The sequence below is a fragment of the Leptosomus discolor genome, chromosome 9, assembly GCF_034619465.1.
Source record: "Leptosomus discolor isolate bLepDis1 chromosome 9, bLepDis1.hap2, whole genome shotgun sequence".
Lineage (NCBI taxonomy): Eukaryota > Metazoa > Chordata > Aves > Leptosomiformes > Leptosomidae > Leptosomus > Leptosomus discolor.
The window spans coordinates 25,245,781-25,262,467 of NC_141399.1; the positions used below are offsets into that span (position 1 = coordinate 25,245,781).

At 46.2% G+C, this 16,687-nt stretch overlaps 3 protein-coding genes across 3 annotated transcripts; 2 read left to right on the forward strand and 1 right to left on the reverse strand.

Annotated features, from left to right (window-relative positions):
* Positions 1-1,094: 1,094 nt before the first annotated feature.
* BRCC3 (BRCA1/BRCA2-containing complex subunit 3) lies at positions 1,095-6,637 on the reverse strand. The gene is made up of 8 exons (XM_086469737.1): positions 6,525-6,637; positions 5,989-6,108; positions 5,294-5,381; positions 4,548-4,636; positions 3,884-3,939; positions 3,249-3,380; positions 2,635-2,678; positions 1,095-1,843 (listed from the first exon to the last, which is right to left on the reverse strand). Exons 1-8 carry the CDS (start codon positions 6,627-6,629, stop codon positions 1,692-1,694), a joined length of 786 nt encoding a protein of 261 aa, XP_086325863.1. The 5' UTR covers positions 6,630-6,637; the 3' UTR covers positions 1,095-1,691.
* Positions 6,638-8,373: 1,736 nt separating this feature from the next.
* CMC4 (C-X9-C motif containing 4) lies at positions 8,374-16,234 on the forward strand. The gene is made up of 3 exons (XM_009960060.2): positions 8,374-8,461; positions 12,657-12,724; positions 16,061-16,234. The coding sequence occupies exons 1-3, from the start codon at positions 8,412-8,414 to the stop codon at positions 16,228-16,230; spliced, it is 288 nt and encodes a 95-aa protein (XP_009958362.2). The 5' UTR covers positions 8,374-8,411; the 3' UTR covers positions 16,231-16,234.
* On the forward strand, positions 10,820-11,805 carry MTCP1 (mature T cell proliferation 1). The gene is made up of 3 exons (XM_009960049.2): positions 10,820-10,973; positions 11,075-11,245; positions 11,399-11,805. The coding sequence occupies exons 1-3, from the start codon at positions 10,866-10,868 to the stop codon at positions 11,444-11,446; spliced, it is 327 nt and encodes a 108-aa protein (XP_009958351.1). The 5' UTR covers positions 10,820-10,865; the 3' UTR covers positions 11,447-11,805.
* Positions 16,235-16,687: the final 453 nt, after the last annotated feature.

The following is a 16,687-nucleotide window of genomic DNA, read 5'->3' on the forward strand; positions in this document are numbered from 1 at the left end:
ACGACTGTCTCCCATGGCAGGGACCCCGTGGGGAAAAGGGGGGGAAAAGTGTAAGGGCAAAGACAACACATGATGAACTGACCACAACCCCCATTCCCCATCCCCCTGCGGCCAGAGGACGTGGAGAATTCAGAAGCAAGCTGAGCCCAGAAAGAGGGGAAAGGTCGGGGGAAGGCGTTTTAAAGATCTGGTTATATTTCTCATTATCCTACTCTGATTTGATTGGTGGTGTTGAAATCAAAGTGACGTTTCCGCAAGTCGAGTGTGTTTTTTGCTCATGACCATAATTGGTGAGTGACCCCTCCCCTGTCTTTGTCTCGAGCCTTTTGCTCTATTTTCTCCTCCCCGTCCCACCAAGGGGGGGGCAGGGGAAGGAGTGAGCAAGTAGCTGCGTGGGCCTAAATCACAACAGCATTTTACTTCAGGAGTGCCTCTTTTACAGCTATGTTACTTTCATTCTCCCAGAGCAACAGTCAAACTAATGAGTTATTAGGAGAGTCACAACCTCCATCGCAGTAAAGCAAGCAGCTCATTTTAATCTACTAGAGCATGTAAGGATTTAGATTAGAACCAAGGAGCTGAAACAGAAGTTTTAACTGTGCTGGTGGCTCCTTTGCTCACATGAGACAGACTTGGCAGTTCTAGGTTAACGGCTGTAGTCATCTTAAAAGGCCTTTTCCAACCTAAACAATCCTATGACTTCACATAACAGAATACAGAGAACAATGTACACGATGGTGGATACTCTGAAATGCGACAGCAAGAACATTTAAAGGATTAGTTCAACATTTTGGTCCATTTCAATCTAATGAATGGAACACCACCAGAAAACCGTGAAAGCTCAGCGTGTAACAATTACAGGCTTGCATATCTATCAGTTATCTTCTCAGCATCTTAACCTTTTTTCCTCTGGGAAGGAACCCCATGAGCCAGCAGAAACAGTCCATTTAGTAGAGAACCTCAGTGCTGGGCATGCAACAGCATTATATGAAATAAGAGAATACAGACTTGTATTCTTGTTCGAACACTAGTGTTCAAAAAATGCAGGCACTGGCACTTTGTAGTATCCATTTAATTTCTACTCCAAACGGCTCTGGCTTTGGAATTCTTTATTTCGTTTGAAGTATGCTGAAAACAGATCCTATGTCAAAGTTCTTCCAGGTCTGTTCCCAAGCTTCCCTCCCACCTCTTACCAGCCTGGGTGGATAACCAGCAATCCAGGACATTACCAGATATAAGATCACGGTCAACTGAAGCTACTAAAAGAAGGCAGAAGTTAGCAGCATCAAATATGACTGCAGGGGCACACTTTTCCCCACTAACCCTCCTGTTCTAGGCTCCTGGAATACATGTAAAGCAACAAGATTTCTGTCAAAATATAGGGGAGGGAGAAACAACATGTTCCTCACTTGTGGACCCTCCAGAACTGAAGTCTCTTCAGGTGCTACCCAACCCCACCACTGAGCTAGAACTGCACTGCATCATCCAGCACCTGGAGACATACCACTGCTTTCCATCAAGCTGGGGCAGATAAAGCACTTATCCTGTGGAATTGCTCTTTGCTGCATGGGGCAAAAGAGGCACAGCTAGTATCTTCACTGTAAGGCAATGTAGGGCCACTCTTCAGCCAGGAGTAGGTCTTGTAGAGGGTTTTTTTGTGTCATTTTTCTGAAAGGTCTGCATTTCCTCCTTCACTCTAAAGCAGCTAGTTCCTCTAGGAGCTGTTCTTTCTCCTGCTGCAGCTCCTGCACTCGTTGTTTGTTCTGCTCTAGTCTGTCCTCCAGCCACTGAAGGAGTGGCCCGCTGATGGCAGACATCTGGCTGCAGAGGTTCTTTGTGAACACTGGAAAAAGCAAGAACATATCATGACATGCAAACACACAAAAGACTCAGTGTGCCAAACCATAAAGCCAAGAGCATTCAAGACAGACAAGGAAAACCTCCAACATCCTGGCCTAGGCAACCAGACATCTCCACAGGCTAAACTGTGAAACAAGCTATTTCAATCTGACCTTTAGACACCCAGGGGAGGGATAACAGACCTACAACAGAAATCTGGAAATCCACATATAAGTCATCATTGATGCTAATTAATTTCTGAATTCAGAAGCAAAGCCTTATTTATTGAGCAGGTGAGAATGGACAGTGGGACATTTATCTCTGGACAGAAGCAGGATTAGGATTCACCCTATCTCACTGGCAAAAGCAAAGATGGCATATACATATAACATAGAGGAAGTGCCAAGAGATGCAAGTATGCATAGAGATGAGCCAGACACTACTTTAAGACTCACCAAATCCAAAATTCCCTTGCTGTTTTAACAGAAAAAAAAAAAAACCCAAACCCAAACCAATCCAAAAAGCCCCCAACAAACACAAAGTCTATTGTAATTACTTTATGTAACAAGGTAACAGTCTCAAGGAATTCTCTGGGTTACATGGTGTTTGATTAGAAATGAAGTTTCTGCTTTTATAGTTATTTACAAGTGCCTTTTATGGCAAAGAGAGGACTGTTACACAGCTACGGTCTACTGTTCCCTGGAGTTAAGAGCCAAACCAACCCTTGCACAAGACTACTGTTTTGACTCTGGGAGCAGCATCCTGGATTCTCACATGTGAAAAAGGAATCCTTACCTGAGCCATTATGAATCTTGGTTACAGAGTCTAGATGGGTGAGGCTAGGAGAATAAAGAGAACGCAGGTTAGTGACAAGATTGCAGTGAATTGTGTCTTAGGCAAACCCAGGCTATAGAACCAACTACCTACAAGTTACTGAAACTGCAGGTACATCTAAACATCTTCACTTGTTGAAGCCCTGTATATTCACAAGGATAACAAAGAGCTCACAGCACAGAAACATCAGTGTTGAGCACCAGAGGCAGGGAAAAAAAAAAAAAAACAACCCGAAAGGCTGATATTTAATCTCATTTTTCAAACTTCTGAGCACTCTTACCCTGGTTAAACACTAACTACTGTGTCACGCGCAGACACATCACTGAAGTATCACCATTATCTCACACATACTCTAGCTCTTTTTGTGTTGCAGCACAGGGCAGTCACACTTAGCTTTTACATGCAAGGCTAAAAGAATCTGAACTTAATGTGTACATATTCAATCAGTTCTCCTACAAAGGCACCTGAGCTGCTAATGCTTCTTATTTTCTATACCCCTGCTAAGGTTATGGTACAGCAACAGTAGAGTATGTTAGCAAAGACAGTCTTGGAGAGGACTGCAGCCTGAGTGTTACCTGTGAATTCTCCTGTAGGCATCTTGCTCTTCTTGGCAAAGGATCTTCGGCAGCTCTACAGCTGATTCCAGACACACTTTCCCAATGGTTTCATGGGGGACAACGTGAATAGGGATTTCAATCCTTTCGTATCTAAAAGGGTATCAGATACAATTAACTTGCAGAATGTGCTTTTGGGAACACATGCCTGGGTTGATAAGTAAATGGAAGCCTTTTACAGCCACACGCTTGTCTTAAATGTTAATGATAAATACTAGTAACTAGACGGCCAGTACTGACAGTGTGGTGCACAGCACGTGTGCAGTTGGTGGGGACTCTACACCATGCAAGCTTGAAGCCTTGACCTCTAGAGTTGAAAACAAAAGTGGTGGGCCTTCTGCACAACAGATTACATCACAAATTCAGACCCAGACTACAGTGTTCTACACCAAATCTTGAGCTACCAAGTTATCTAGGCTAAATTAATCAGTCCGAATCTTCAAGCAGCCTTCATTAGCAGAAGTAAGGAGACTTCATTCAGGCATCTCTATACAGTATTTCTCCTCATGATAAGCCACCTATTTGAGAACCCAGCAAGGAGAGATAAGATGAAACACAGCCTTACAGTGGACATAATATTCTTCTGCAGTACTCACTCTGAGCTCTTCTGGGCCTGAATGGACTGGAAACAGGTATAGAGAATCCTGCCTGTCTAAGAAACAGCAAAAAGTCAGATTCCAAGAGCAAAAAATCATCTAAAACACCACATTCTTTTAGGAAGCAGAATATGCTGTCAAATAGCATTTTAACAGGTTGCAAAGGTACACATTTTTTGCTTTGATTAGTATGCTGGAACTGTTTAGAGGCAGATATTGACAGACCCATTAACTATGAAAAAAATTCTTAAACAATAGCTGCCTGGAAAACCTAGACACTGTCAGCTTATCTCACACTATAGCAGCAACTCCTAAAGAGGCCAGAGACACAGAGGTGCAATAAGCTGTGTCTGCTGGACTGAACAGATGAAAGGCACTCACACACTTCAATGCACACACATGCTCTAGCCATCTGATACAGTCCCAGAGCCCTAGTACCAGCCCAGCTCTGCTGGCTGGAGAGTCAGGCTGTGAATCAGCACAGAGTAATTAATAACTCATTGGGATTATGATTCAAACATCACCATTCTAGCCATGCTTTGACCGTACTCCAAGAAGACCTCAGCCCTTCTTGCAGGCTGCATCCAAGGATTTCAGCTTTGCCTTGGGTCTGACATTTCTCATGAGTACTTGGAAAGTTTATTGCTATTTTTAAGTTGCCTACCTTTGTGTTTTTGTCCTCAATGAAGCAGGAGAAGATAAGCCCTACAAAACCTTGGTCCATCATCTGATACATTGCTTGTGTGCGGACATCTACGGACAAAGAAATAAAAGAATGAGAACTGAACTGGTCATCTGAAGGACTGGAAAAAACATTTGCCACCTTTTGAAGGGTTACCTGGAATTTAGTAACAGACATCACAAGCTTTATTTTAAAATCTTTACTCCAGGTGACTAAGCTAAAAAAAAATTTGATCCAATTTAAAGTGTAATTAAACAGCAAATCTTAAAAATACAAGTTAACAAAACAAGAAATTATCTTAGCCTCAGCCTGATGCAACAGATCACTATACAGACATGTCTAATGCATGAGACACAGACTTCTTTCAAAAAAGTTTTATTTTTGCATTAACCCTCACAGATGTCAAAAATCATCACAGCAGGCCTACGATTCCTATAGACTTTTTTGCTCTTCTCCACACCCTAGGTCTCTTTTTCCTGTCTGGAAGAACAGCAGTACTAGTAGTAGCTGATCTGTGACTACTGAGTGACACACAGTTTGAGCGCCTGGAGCACACAGACAGGCAGAGGTTCCTGAAGGCCACACAGACAACCTTATCCTACCAGACGACATCTGAGAAATCAAACTTTGATAGTTGGGATGTGCAGCTCTGAAAATCCAGTAAATTCAGCAATACAATTACCCAGCTGTGAGTTTTCATATAGAAGCTAGACTAAGACTGCTCTTACCGACATGCGATGGCCAGACAGTAATATGAGGATGAGAGTGATACCAGCCCACAACTCTCATGGGACGTCCCGTCATTTCAGCCAATCTGTGTGTGAGTCAAGATGCTCTTGAAATCAACAGAGCAAATGGAAGAAGACTTTTGTACAAAGAAAAACAGCAAAGTTTTTCTCATCAGTCATTAAAATTCCAGATCCCTTTAGAGGGGTGATAAGACATACAGCAGGAAGCTTCTTCCCCAGCACAGTCAGGATGTCACTGCTGCAGAAGCAAATTGGATTTTGTTTGCATGTAACAGTAAGAAACACGGCAGCAAGCTATCCAAAACAACATCCTTGAGCGTACGTTGTGAAAAGGCTCTCCAGTGCATCATGCCTGAAAACTGGGACTTGTCAACCTTTCATCTTCTACTACTGCTGAAGTGCTACTCCCCCCAAAAACATATTTCGGTTTTACTTGCAACCAAATACAGAGAATTATAAGAAACAGCTATAACACAATTCCACTGCAAATGCTGGAACCAACAAAGGCTCCTGAGAATGGAAATTGCCAGCACACCCCTTCAAACCAAACAATTGTAGGAGGGAAGCAGCAGACAACTCCAAGCCAACTAGAAGTCTAAAACACAGCACATAAAATGAGGTCTGAGGTAAACCACTTCACTGGCCACTTTGCTGCGGTCTCTGCTAAAGGATATCTCTGCTTCAGTAGAAGCAGCTGAAAGTTGCTCTGGTGAAATTTCCACACGGTCTTTTCTCTTATCAGAGCGGCGCAGGATGATCACTGAATGGATATGAACAATTCGGCTGGTATCAACCTAATAACGCAGAAGAAAAAATCGATCATTCCTCTTCTAAAGAAATAAGCACACTCATTAAAAAGCCAGCTCCTGTACTTTCAGTAGGGAAAAGGTGCACATCAGACTGCAGCCAGGCGTGCTGACAGGAAGTTTTCCTTACTCTAAACTTTACCCTTCACAGCAGCTAGAACTATGAGCGGGCACCAGCCAGGAGCAGAGAGGGGATGCCCAGCGGCACGGCCCTGCCGAGGAACCGCCCCCACACAGGCCTGTACAACGCTCCCTGCCGCGGTGAGCAACCCTGCTCCAAAGCAAGAGCCCGCAGACCACTGTCCCACGGCCCGCACCGGCGCAGATCATGAGCAGCACCCCCTCCCGCCGCGCCCCCCATCTCTCCCGGGGCAGTCCCCACCAGCCCCATCCGGTCCCAATACCTCGCCGATGCAGAGCCCCATGACCTCCTCTTTCTCGGTGCTCAGCGCGTGGTTGAGGCACACCAAGAAAGCATCGGCCTCCAGATACACCGCCTGCACGGCCATCTTACCGTCACCGGCCCACCTTTCCTCACTCCACCCCGGTGGTAGGCGGGGACGAGCCTCGCTTCCCCCTCCCACACTCCCCAGCAGGGCCAATCCCAGAGGGGCTGGCGGGCCCTTCCAGCCAATCGGTGCGGCCAAGGTTCAGCCTGGCTTCCGGAAAGACGAGCGGGACCGCGGGGCGGAAGCGCCGTGTCGTCCATGCGAACGGCAGTCCCGGGGTTCCGCGCTGCAGCCGCCGCCTGCGGCGGGGCGGGCGGCGGAACGGAACGGGAACGGAGACGGAGACGGGGCAGCCCGGCCCGGCCCGGCCCGACCCGGCTCAGCCCGGCTCGGGGCGGGGCTCAGCTGCGCGGCTCCGCTGCGCGCCGGCCGTTGGGTCCTGCGAGCAGCCGCGGGGAGGCAGCGGGGTCAGAGGGGAGGGCGGGGGAAGGCTTTGCTGGGTGCACACGGCGCTGGCTGTCATCTGGCGCGGGGCTTCAGGTAGGTCATGGGCAAGCGGTCCGAGGAGTCCGGCCCGGCGTCTCCCGCTCCGCCTGGTGCTATCTCATGCCGAGGGGCGGCCACCGAGCCCCTCAAGCCCGGGCCGGGTGGGACGGGGTTGCTATGGCGACGTGCTGCGCCCTCTTCGCGCCGCGGCGGCCGGGCCCCCATGGCCCTTCCCGCCTTCTCCCCGCCACGACCGGCCCGCAGTCCGCGCTGGTCCCATCCCCGCCCCCCGTCCTGTCCCCCCCGCTCCCCTTGTCCGCGCCGCCGCCCGCACCCCCTCATCGGCTGGCCCTTCACCAGGCCTGGCTCCCGCACCCCTTTCCTTGTCCTTACCGTCCTTCTCCGGGGCTCCCCCCACGCTATGTCCATCTCTTTTTGTTTTCCTGTTTCTTTAGATCCTACCAAAGCTAGACCATCCCTCCCCAAACTGCGGGACAGCCCCGGCTGGTTGGTGAGCATCTGCTACCCTTCAGTAGGTCGGGCAGAGCGGAGAGTGGAGTCACGGAGGTGCTTGCTTGGGGCGAGTGCTCCCGGCAGACTAGACCCCCAAGAAGAAGCTTTAGAGTGAGTCGACATGCTCTTACATCAGCAGACAGCTCATCTGATCCCTGACTTGTTGCAAGATGTGGGCTGGGTTTTTCAGGAAAGCACAGCTCCCTTTTAGCTCCCACAGGCTGTGTGCACAGAGGTGTGCAGGCAGCTGCACGCTTTCCACCAGAAAGCCAGACTGGCCAGCCTTGGTCCAGAAGCAGTGTAGCTGTGTTAGCAGAACACTGTACCCAATTCGCTGAGCCTCAGCACTTGGTGCTGAACTCTTCTAACAATCTGACCCAGTCCCCTTTTAAAATAGAAGGTAATAAAGGGTGGAGGTTGTTCAGCATGCTGAGCTCCAGCTCAGGGGATGGTCCAAGTGGCAGCTGGAGCGATTTCTTTCACGGTTTTCGTAAAATATTTTAATGTACCCAATTTAAAAGCAAATAAATTGTCTTCACCACAAGATGCAGTCCTCCTTCTGGCCATTTTCACATTTATTTGTATTTTGTATGGCTCAGAAATCCACCCAGGTCCCAGAACAGCATTAAACTTCTAAGGCTTTAGACAGGATTCCTGCAAGTCTTGTTCCTGTCCGAGGGGATTGGGCTTTAAATCTCTCCAAAACAATACCTTAAAACAGCTCAGGCTTCTTCAGTTGCGTTGATGGGAACATTAAAATCTGTGTCAAAGGATGACACTGCAATCCTGCAAGTTTAAGCTGATTGTTTTTTTGTTGGATGTGGTGGGGTTTTTTAATAGATTATGAAGGAAGCAATATACGAAACAGATTTTGCAACTTGTTTTAAATATAGGTAAGCTTACTTCTTTCACCCATGTCTTCCTTTGGGCTTTTTTGTTGCTTTCTGATAAAATCTGCAAAAATAGGAATTGTATATGTTTTTCCCTTCTTAAAGTTTCAGGTGCAAAATGTCTAAGCATATGATTTTTCAAATCTCTTGTTTCTTTTGTATGTTTGAGTACTAAAGACAGACCTGTCTTACTTCAAACCCAATTGACGGTTTTGCCTGACCTTAAGATTTCATTTGTGCACTAACTGGGCACCTTCATAACAATCATAGAGAGTGTTGAAAAGAGAGGCCAGACCAGGCCTTTATAAACTTTGGCAGCTGAACTTGGAGCTATGGAGTTCGGAGGAAGTTTGGGACAAATTAGTGGGGCAAAGGGGGAAAACACGTTAACCGCTGCCCATTCTGCACAATGTCCTCTGCATGAGACCTTGTTCTGTCGGTCCTGTACCTATCATTACTATCATGTTCATACACAACAAACACAAACATACAGGTTGTGCTTTAGTCCTCCTACCTGTAGTTTAGCAAGACTGAACCAGATTAGTATTTGTATAGGAGACCTTCCAGGAGAGTTTACTTGCTGTAGGAAATAGTGTTCACTTACTGAGTAATATTTTTCCAATACTGAGGTCAGTCTTTTGAGTCTTCTGGTTCTGGGTATGATAAGCGGTAGAAATTCCAGCTTTGAATGAAATAAAAGCAAGTTCTTGAGCATTTTGGGGCATGATGGAGCTTTTGGCAGTTTACTGCAGAGTAGGAGAGTATCCTGGCCAAATTCCAACCTGGGTGGTTACATTCAGCTGACTGAAAACGAGCCATGGTGATTGCTGCATTTCACCATTGGGCAAAGTGATTTCCACACATGGGCTTAATTTGTAAAGTGACTTAGGGTAAAGCAGAATAAAAAGGACTTACAGAAATGTCCCTTTAATGCTCGTAGCTTATTCTTGAAGGCCTTGAGAGGCTTGTCAGTCTGCTGTCGCATTCCTCTAAATGCCAGTGATCCAGCTGCTGGGGCATTGCTTGGAATGGCTGTACCACATCACAGAATGGTCTTCAGAACAGTGGTGCTTTCTATAATGCACATACACATTCCCACACATCAAGCAAGGAAACAAACAGAATGGGAGAAAAAAATAATAAAAGAACATTCAAAGTTTTCTTTGTTAGAAATTAAAATACTGTGACAGTGCTGTTCAGGCTGATCCGTGGTTGGTGTTTTGTTTTCAAAAAGACTGAGTGATCCTTTGATTCAAAAAGGTAGAGAAACACTGATGTAAGATATAGAAGGCAACATGGAAGTGTCTTTCCTGTTATATATGTACCCCAATGTATAACAATTTTTTTCTCTCCTTGACTTTCCCTACTTTTATTTTGTACCCAGATTTTCTAGCTCCTGTCTGAAATATGCCTTGTAACTTTACAAGTTTTCAGAAGACCACTGTGTTTCACTGGGATAGCAATATTGCATCTGCTTCATGGCAGGAGGATGTTATATGTATTACAGCTTAATTCTGTTCTACTTTAAACCTAGATAAAGAATGAAGACTGTCTGTACCATTTTGATTACCTCTTCTAGGGTTCAAAGAGAGAATCATTTCCCCTGACCTTCATTTGTTAATGACTCAGCTTGATCTAACTGGTATACATATAAACTTGCTGTTAAACAAAAATTCTGGTAGGAAGAACCACCTCAATGTCCAAAATTCCTTTGCCCCTGCTGGTATTGGTGGCTCTCTCTAACCATCTAAAAGCCGAACTACGCAAAGTCACGAGAGCTATTCACAAGAAGCTTGTATATGAATGGACAATGCTGCCATCCTCTTGAGAAATGAGACGAAGGACCCTTCACAATGACAGCTCTGCAAGTTCCAAATATGAGAGTCATGCATACGGAGTTCCGTGCTTTGTCTCCAGAGTGATCTTCGTTCTTGTTAAGCTAATTTCACCTCTTGTCACAAGTTTTGCTTTTGGGATTTAGACCATCATTAGCCACAGAACTCCTGTGTAAATCACTATTTTCTTTTTTTTTTTAACCTGTTTTACACAAAGACTGTTAATAGGACTGTTAGTGGAATAAGCAAAGCCAATATTCACAGGGTTTAACTTTGTACCAATAGCACCTTTTGCCCCAGAATGCCTTACAAACACCATGCAGCATGCATGTCCCAGCGTACAACTTGCCATGAAATTTCTGCCCTCTTAGGTACTACCTTAGTTTCCCAAGGTGACTTTTAGGGACGTTTCAGCACGTAGCATCTCATACAATAAGTCAGACACCACCCAGAGGTGCCTTTCAGGTCTGAGAGCTTTCGCCATGAATGTATTCAGAGCTAAAGAGACCATGTGTGCATCCTGCGGGTTGATGCCGTCCACCTAACGGGAGCATCCTGAAGTGACTGAGGGAATGGCAGAAGGAGGGCACGCTGGCACTCCTCCTGTCCGACTGTGGGTGCGACGTGTAGGTGTTTACTGCGATGAGCACCGCAAAACGTGGCTTGTGGCTGCAGAAGAGGCAAGTGTCCTTTGAGCTTCCCAGTGATTGTAGCCTTGCTATTGCAGGTGCCTCTACTGCATTGCCAGTAACTGCCTGCTCTTTTTGTTACTTTCCCCCAGGAGGAAGGTATGCTGAGGGCTCGGATCCAAAGAGTTCAGGTTCCCCTGGGTGAGGCGCTGCGACCCAGCCAGCTCCCCCCATCCCGGCTGCCTCATATGTGGCAGCTGTCCCAGGGTGAGCAGTACAGGGATAGTAACTCTCGCGTTTGGGAGATAGAGCACCATCTCATGGTAAGGATGGTGGCAACAATAGACCATAGTCATGCCTGTTTGTGAAGTCATTTGAGATCCCTGAGGGACGGCAAAGGACTGTTATTTTGTTGAAGTCCATTAGCTCAGCCACAGTAACTGTAGACGTATTGAACTTTTCCTTGTCGCTTACAGCTTGGTGGTGTTGAAGAACTGCTGCTTAAACTCGTGCCTGGGGATTAATCTGGTATGTGTAGACATTACCCCTTTGTACTGTGTTCTGTTTATTCCCAGTCATTCTTTAATGTGAATTTTTGTCTTTCAGGAGCAGTGGCTCTAGGAAGATGTCATTGTATATTTCGTACAATAAATTGTTCTCTCTCCACTGAAATGCAGCCACCTCTGAGGTGGAAGCAGTTGAAAAACACATAGCAACATCACACAAGAGTTTAGGACAGGCAGTGAAGAGGAGTCTTGTGTCCAAGTGAAACATCAGGGGGAGTTCTAGGTAGGCAGAATGTAATTGCCCCAAGTGGAGTTTGGCCAGGATGCTGGAAATAATGCCCTAGCGATGTTGAAAAGTGCTGTGGGCTGGTGAATTAACAGAAATTTGAAAGGCAGCACCTCCCTAGCTCTGGGCAGGGGCAGGAGCTGAACTGTGGCAGAGAAGGAGCTGAAGTCCCACCACTGGTTTCGGTAACAGTGGCGCTTTCCTGTACAGGTCTCCCATCCAACTACTAGTACCACGAGTTTTTTGATCGTCTCTTGATCTCTCACAGAAGATCACAGTTACAGATGTCACAGCTGCAGAAAGTCAGACTGAGTGTCTGAAATCCTGCTTTCTAGGGATTTGGACAAGATGGAGCTGTCCTCCAGTCTGTGTTTTTGGGGGTGGGGCATTCCAAGAGACTTTTCACCTGCAACAACAACAAAAAAAGGCCTTCCTTGTTGTCTTTGTGGGAGATACGGAAGTTGTTTTGTTTGTGTGTTGTTTTTTTTTTAAATGCCTCCTCCAGCTGCAGCTGTATGACTAGCACCAAATCCTTGGTTGTGTAGAGCTCACAGAGAGGGCTTTTACACAGGTGCATGTTTTAGTATAAGGTCTAGAGGCACAGAACTGTTAAACATTAGTTAGCCATGTTAATGGGAATCTTTGCTGAAATCTTTGTGTGTCCATATGGAAAAGGACACATTTTGACTAGAGAAAAGAAAAAGGCCTTCCAGCCTAGCAACATAAAACTTCCCATATTCATTGTCCACATTGTCATCCTTTAGCCAGACACAGAGACTTCTCGTGTATGTTGGCAAGCATCTGTAAGTAGCAATAGATGTTTTTTGAACTGTCTGTGGCAGAGAGGGAACTTGGGAGCTCTTTGAGGCCTTGGCTTTAAGACAGTGTCCTGCCCCCTGAAAAGCACATTGTTTCTGCAGTAACATTTTCCTATCATTTTAGTTCTCTGAACATGTCTGAGAAGGATCCCTGCCAGAAACAAGCCTGTGAAATACAGAAATGCTTGCAAGGTACCAAGTGTCATTTTGTCTTTTTGGTGTCTTGATTTTTAGTGGAACTTAGTTCTTTTAACTTCACCCTGTTCTCCTTTCACCTTGAGAAGGAAGAAAGCAAGCACGTTAGCACAAGCTGATTGCAAAGCAAACAAAATTATAATGTTTGGTTTTAGTAGAATTCGCTTGTGCTTGGTTGTAAATAATGAGACAACTTTAGTACAAAACAGAGCATTTGTAACAGTAATGTTGTGCTTATTTCAAAGTGTTCTCTGTGCTGGTAGTGAGATCCCATGTGTAGTCTTGGGACTCAGCTGTAGGTGGGGAGAGCTAGACATTATAATAAGCTCTCATACCGAGTGGGTAGTGAGGCAGTAGGTGGATAGTATGAGAAGACTCCAGAGCTTCTAGCAGGGGTAGAAGGGGTACTTTAAGAGCAGGTCAGACAGATGTCTGTCAGGAATGGGTTAGATATATGTGATCTGGCCTGAAGGGATGAGATGGTCTCCCTCTGGAGACCTGTAATGGCTGTTTTGCATTATCTTAGCTAAATATTTGTAGGGGCAAGGGAGATTATGTGATAATGTGTTTTGGGAGCCTGAGTTGGGGAGAGCAGGCTTGTTACTTGCAGAGGACAATATTTTATAAAAATGTTGGTTGCTTCTTGGAAAAGGATTTGCCGTATGGAATGAATAAGATAAAACATTCCTCTGTGTCAAGGCAGCTTAGCCATATGAGAGAGTTCCACCTAACTCACCTGATGGAGCCCTTAGCCAGCATGCTTTGAGCTTCCTGTGAGAATAACTCATGTTGTTAGCCCAGGAGGCTAGCAATGCCACAGCTAAAATTAGCAAGGCCAGTTCCATGGCAACTAATTTCTGCCTTTATTTGCAGATTACAAGCAGGTTAGCTAAAATATAGCAGGGAGGGAGGGAGGAGGGGGTCCTGCTGGGGAAGTAGAGGGATGGCTTTGCAGGCTGCAGCAAACAGTGATTGCAATCTGTGCAGGTAATACAACTACTCCAGTGGCTGGGGAGGAGCACAGGAGGAAAAGCATCTGGGAAAAAGTTGGGAAAAGCAATAGTCAATTATTGGTAGATATCTGTCTTTCCCAGGATTGTTTTTTGGAAGCTGTGTTCAGCTCAAAGCAAGGGCTCAAACAACCCCCTCTACATGTCCCAAACGTTTGTCTAGATACTACATTTTACTATCTTCGTGGTTTGGAGCATTCTCCCATGAAGGGCTGCCTTCTCTTCCCATGGTAACTGCCCTTAAAAGCTGATGTTTGACCTTGTTTTGGTCCCTTCCGTGACAATGTTCTCTTTGTAACACTCATAGAGGTTATTCCAAGTGTTTTACCTCTGTAGGTTTGTGTACAGGTTTGATCTGAATGGTTAGGTGTTACAAAGAAGCTTTTTGACTCTGCAGCATGCACACTCCACTGTCCACCGCTTCTCTAGGTATTGTTTTGGAGTGCTGCTGTTGTTCATGTGTTATCGTGCTGTGGAGTTGTTGGAGTTGCACAGATGAAGCAGCTGAGTTGACAGTCAGCAAATCAGTTTTTCCATGTAAGAATTAATGTGATAGAGGATTTATACAGAGCCTTAACTTAAAGAGACAGTGTACACAGTGCAGAGGATGGAGGGCAGAAGCAGGACCTTTGGGAGATGCTGTCTTTTCAAAGGCTGGGTTTGGAGTGGGTCATTGTTCTAGAAGATCTTGCCTGCTTCCTCTATGAGACGGAATGCCCACTGTAAATCTCTTGCGTGTTTTGCTATCCATTGTATGACTAACCATTGTGCTTTTCAGGAATTCATCCGTGACAGATAGCAAGGTATGCCTGTATGTAGCCATAGTTTTAGAAACAAACCACAGGCAGAACAGTTGGGAGAGCCTTGGAGTGCTCATCATTGGCAGGTTACAGCAGAGAGAGATTAGCTGTCCTCTTCAAAGGCCTGCCATGCCACCTAGGCTGCCAGCTTGCACAAAGCGGTAATATCACCATAACCTTTTCCTCAGGGGTGATCTCTGTGCTTATGTTACAGGTCATTCATGGACCCAGTTAGGGAATTCATAGCCCAGCAATCAGAGCAGGCTAGCTTGCTCATTAACCAGGAGGTGTTCACTGCTGCTTTCTGGGCTATCCAGTGGCTGCTGTGTCTGTCTTACATTGGGATGCTGTTGCTTCTTTCAGTCTTTTAAAAATCGGGGGGGGGGGGGGGGGGCATGGAGTGCAGCTGCGTAAGAGTTGCGTAGCTAATCCAAGGCAGAGCAGGTAGCTCTGCACACCCTGTGCTTCTGTGCAGACAGGCAGGTAGTTACTAATTCAAGCCACAGACTCAGTCTGCTCATATACCTGCAGGGCTTCTCTCTGAGAGCCCTGCAAAGCACTGTGGGCTTTGCCACCTCAGCTGACAGTGGCAGTCAGCAAAGCGCGAGGGCAGAAAGGATGCTGGACAAATCACCTGTGTCCTGCAGTGCCTGAACCTGCCAGTGCAGTGAAATCTCTCTGAGCCTGAAACAAAGGCAATATGGAGAAAGTACAGAGGTGGGCACACAAAGACATGAGCCTAGTCATTCCAGGTCAGACTAGGAGCTCGTTTAGCCCAGTGTCCCAGCTCTGGCAGGGTCCAAGAGGAGAAGCCTAGGGAGGAAAGGGAGAGGAGGTCAAGTAACAGCTGTGTGGCTAAGGGACTTCCCGAGCTAGAGCTGGGACCTTTGTGTGGAAGGTGGTCATGTCACTGGTTCCGTGCAGTTGGATTCAGCTGCTGGTGTCTGGCTAAGCATTCCTGCTAGCACACTGCCTGCTCCAGTTACGCTGCAAAGCCTACAACAGGCCACCGGTAGGAGGCTGGCAGTCATGCTCCTCACCCCTTCCTTTTACAAATGCCATGGTGCTGAAGGGTGCACGTGTCCTTGTTTACACCAAGTCTTCTTTGGATGCTCTTATGTTTACACTCAGCTGTAAACCTTGCAGTGACATGGCAGCTGGGTTAAAGACAATGGATAGCATGATCTAGCTTAAAAGCACACAGGCTAAAGAAAGTAAGGATTGAAGGGCAAGCAATAAGGGAAACCTCGTTCTTATTGTAGTGAAATGTGAGAGCTACAAAACTGGGGGACTGAAGATGCTCCCATCCACAACAGCAAGGCTGCCTTTGCATGGCTTTAGATAGCTGAAACTAAAGAGAAGATTTTTGTAGAGCAGAGAAAGTGATTAAATGCTTGTAAGCAACTCTTGCTTTTCAGAGAAACACACTGCCCAGCAGCTGCAGGGCTGGGCTACATGTGTCCCCTCTGGGGACAAAACCTGTTTCCCTCTGCAGACTTAGTGTCTCCTTCTTATTTTTCCAGTGAACAACTACATGGAGTCGAAGTGTGAAACCTTACTTCAGGAAATGTGGAAGTGCTGCGCCCGGTATCCCAAGGGCAGATCCATCTGTTGTTCAGGGTTTGAGAAAGAAGAAAGGGAGAGAGAAAAGTTTAAGGCAACTTCAGAAGAAATTCCCCCACCACCTCAGTAACACAATGCAGCTCCAGCAGGTGCCAGAGCACGGACTCACCTGCAGAGTTCATGTGTATTTTTTCAAGCCTCCTTTAGACTTTCAGGAAAGCCAGATTGCTCCTAGAACACACCATCCGGCACACCAAAAAGTATAATGCAGTACCAACAGATGGCCTGTTTAACAGACTTTATTTTCTGTACCAAAACATCATCTACGTTGTCTTTGCATCACACCTGTGTCTGTGAAAAGTCAACTTGATGTTTTTAGAATGCTTACCTTACTCTAATCCATCCTTGCTTTCAAAATGGAGAACTGGAACCAAGTTATTCTGGATTCCGGAGTGAGAGGTACAGGAAACGAGCTCAGAAGAGTGAATGAATTAAGCATGACACATGAAACGAGCCCATTGTGACACAGCAAAGGTATTGCTGCCATCATGCAGTAGTTCCAGGCAACGTTTGCCTGTCCAGTGGTT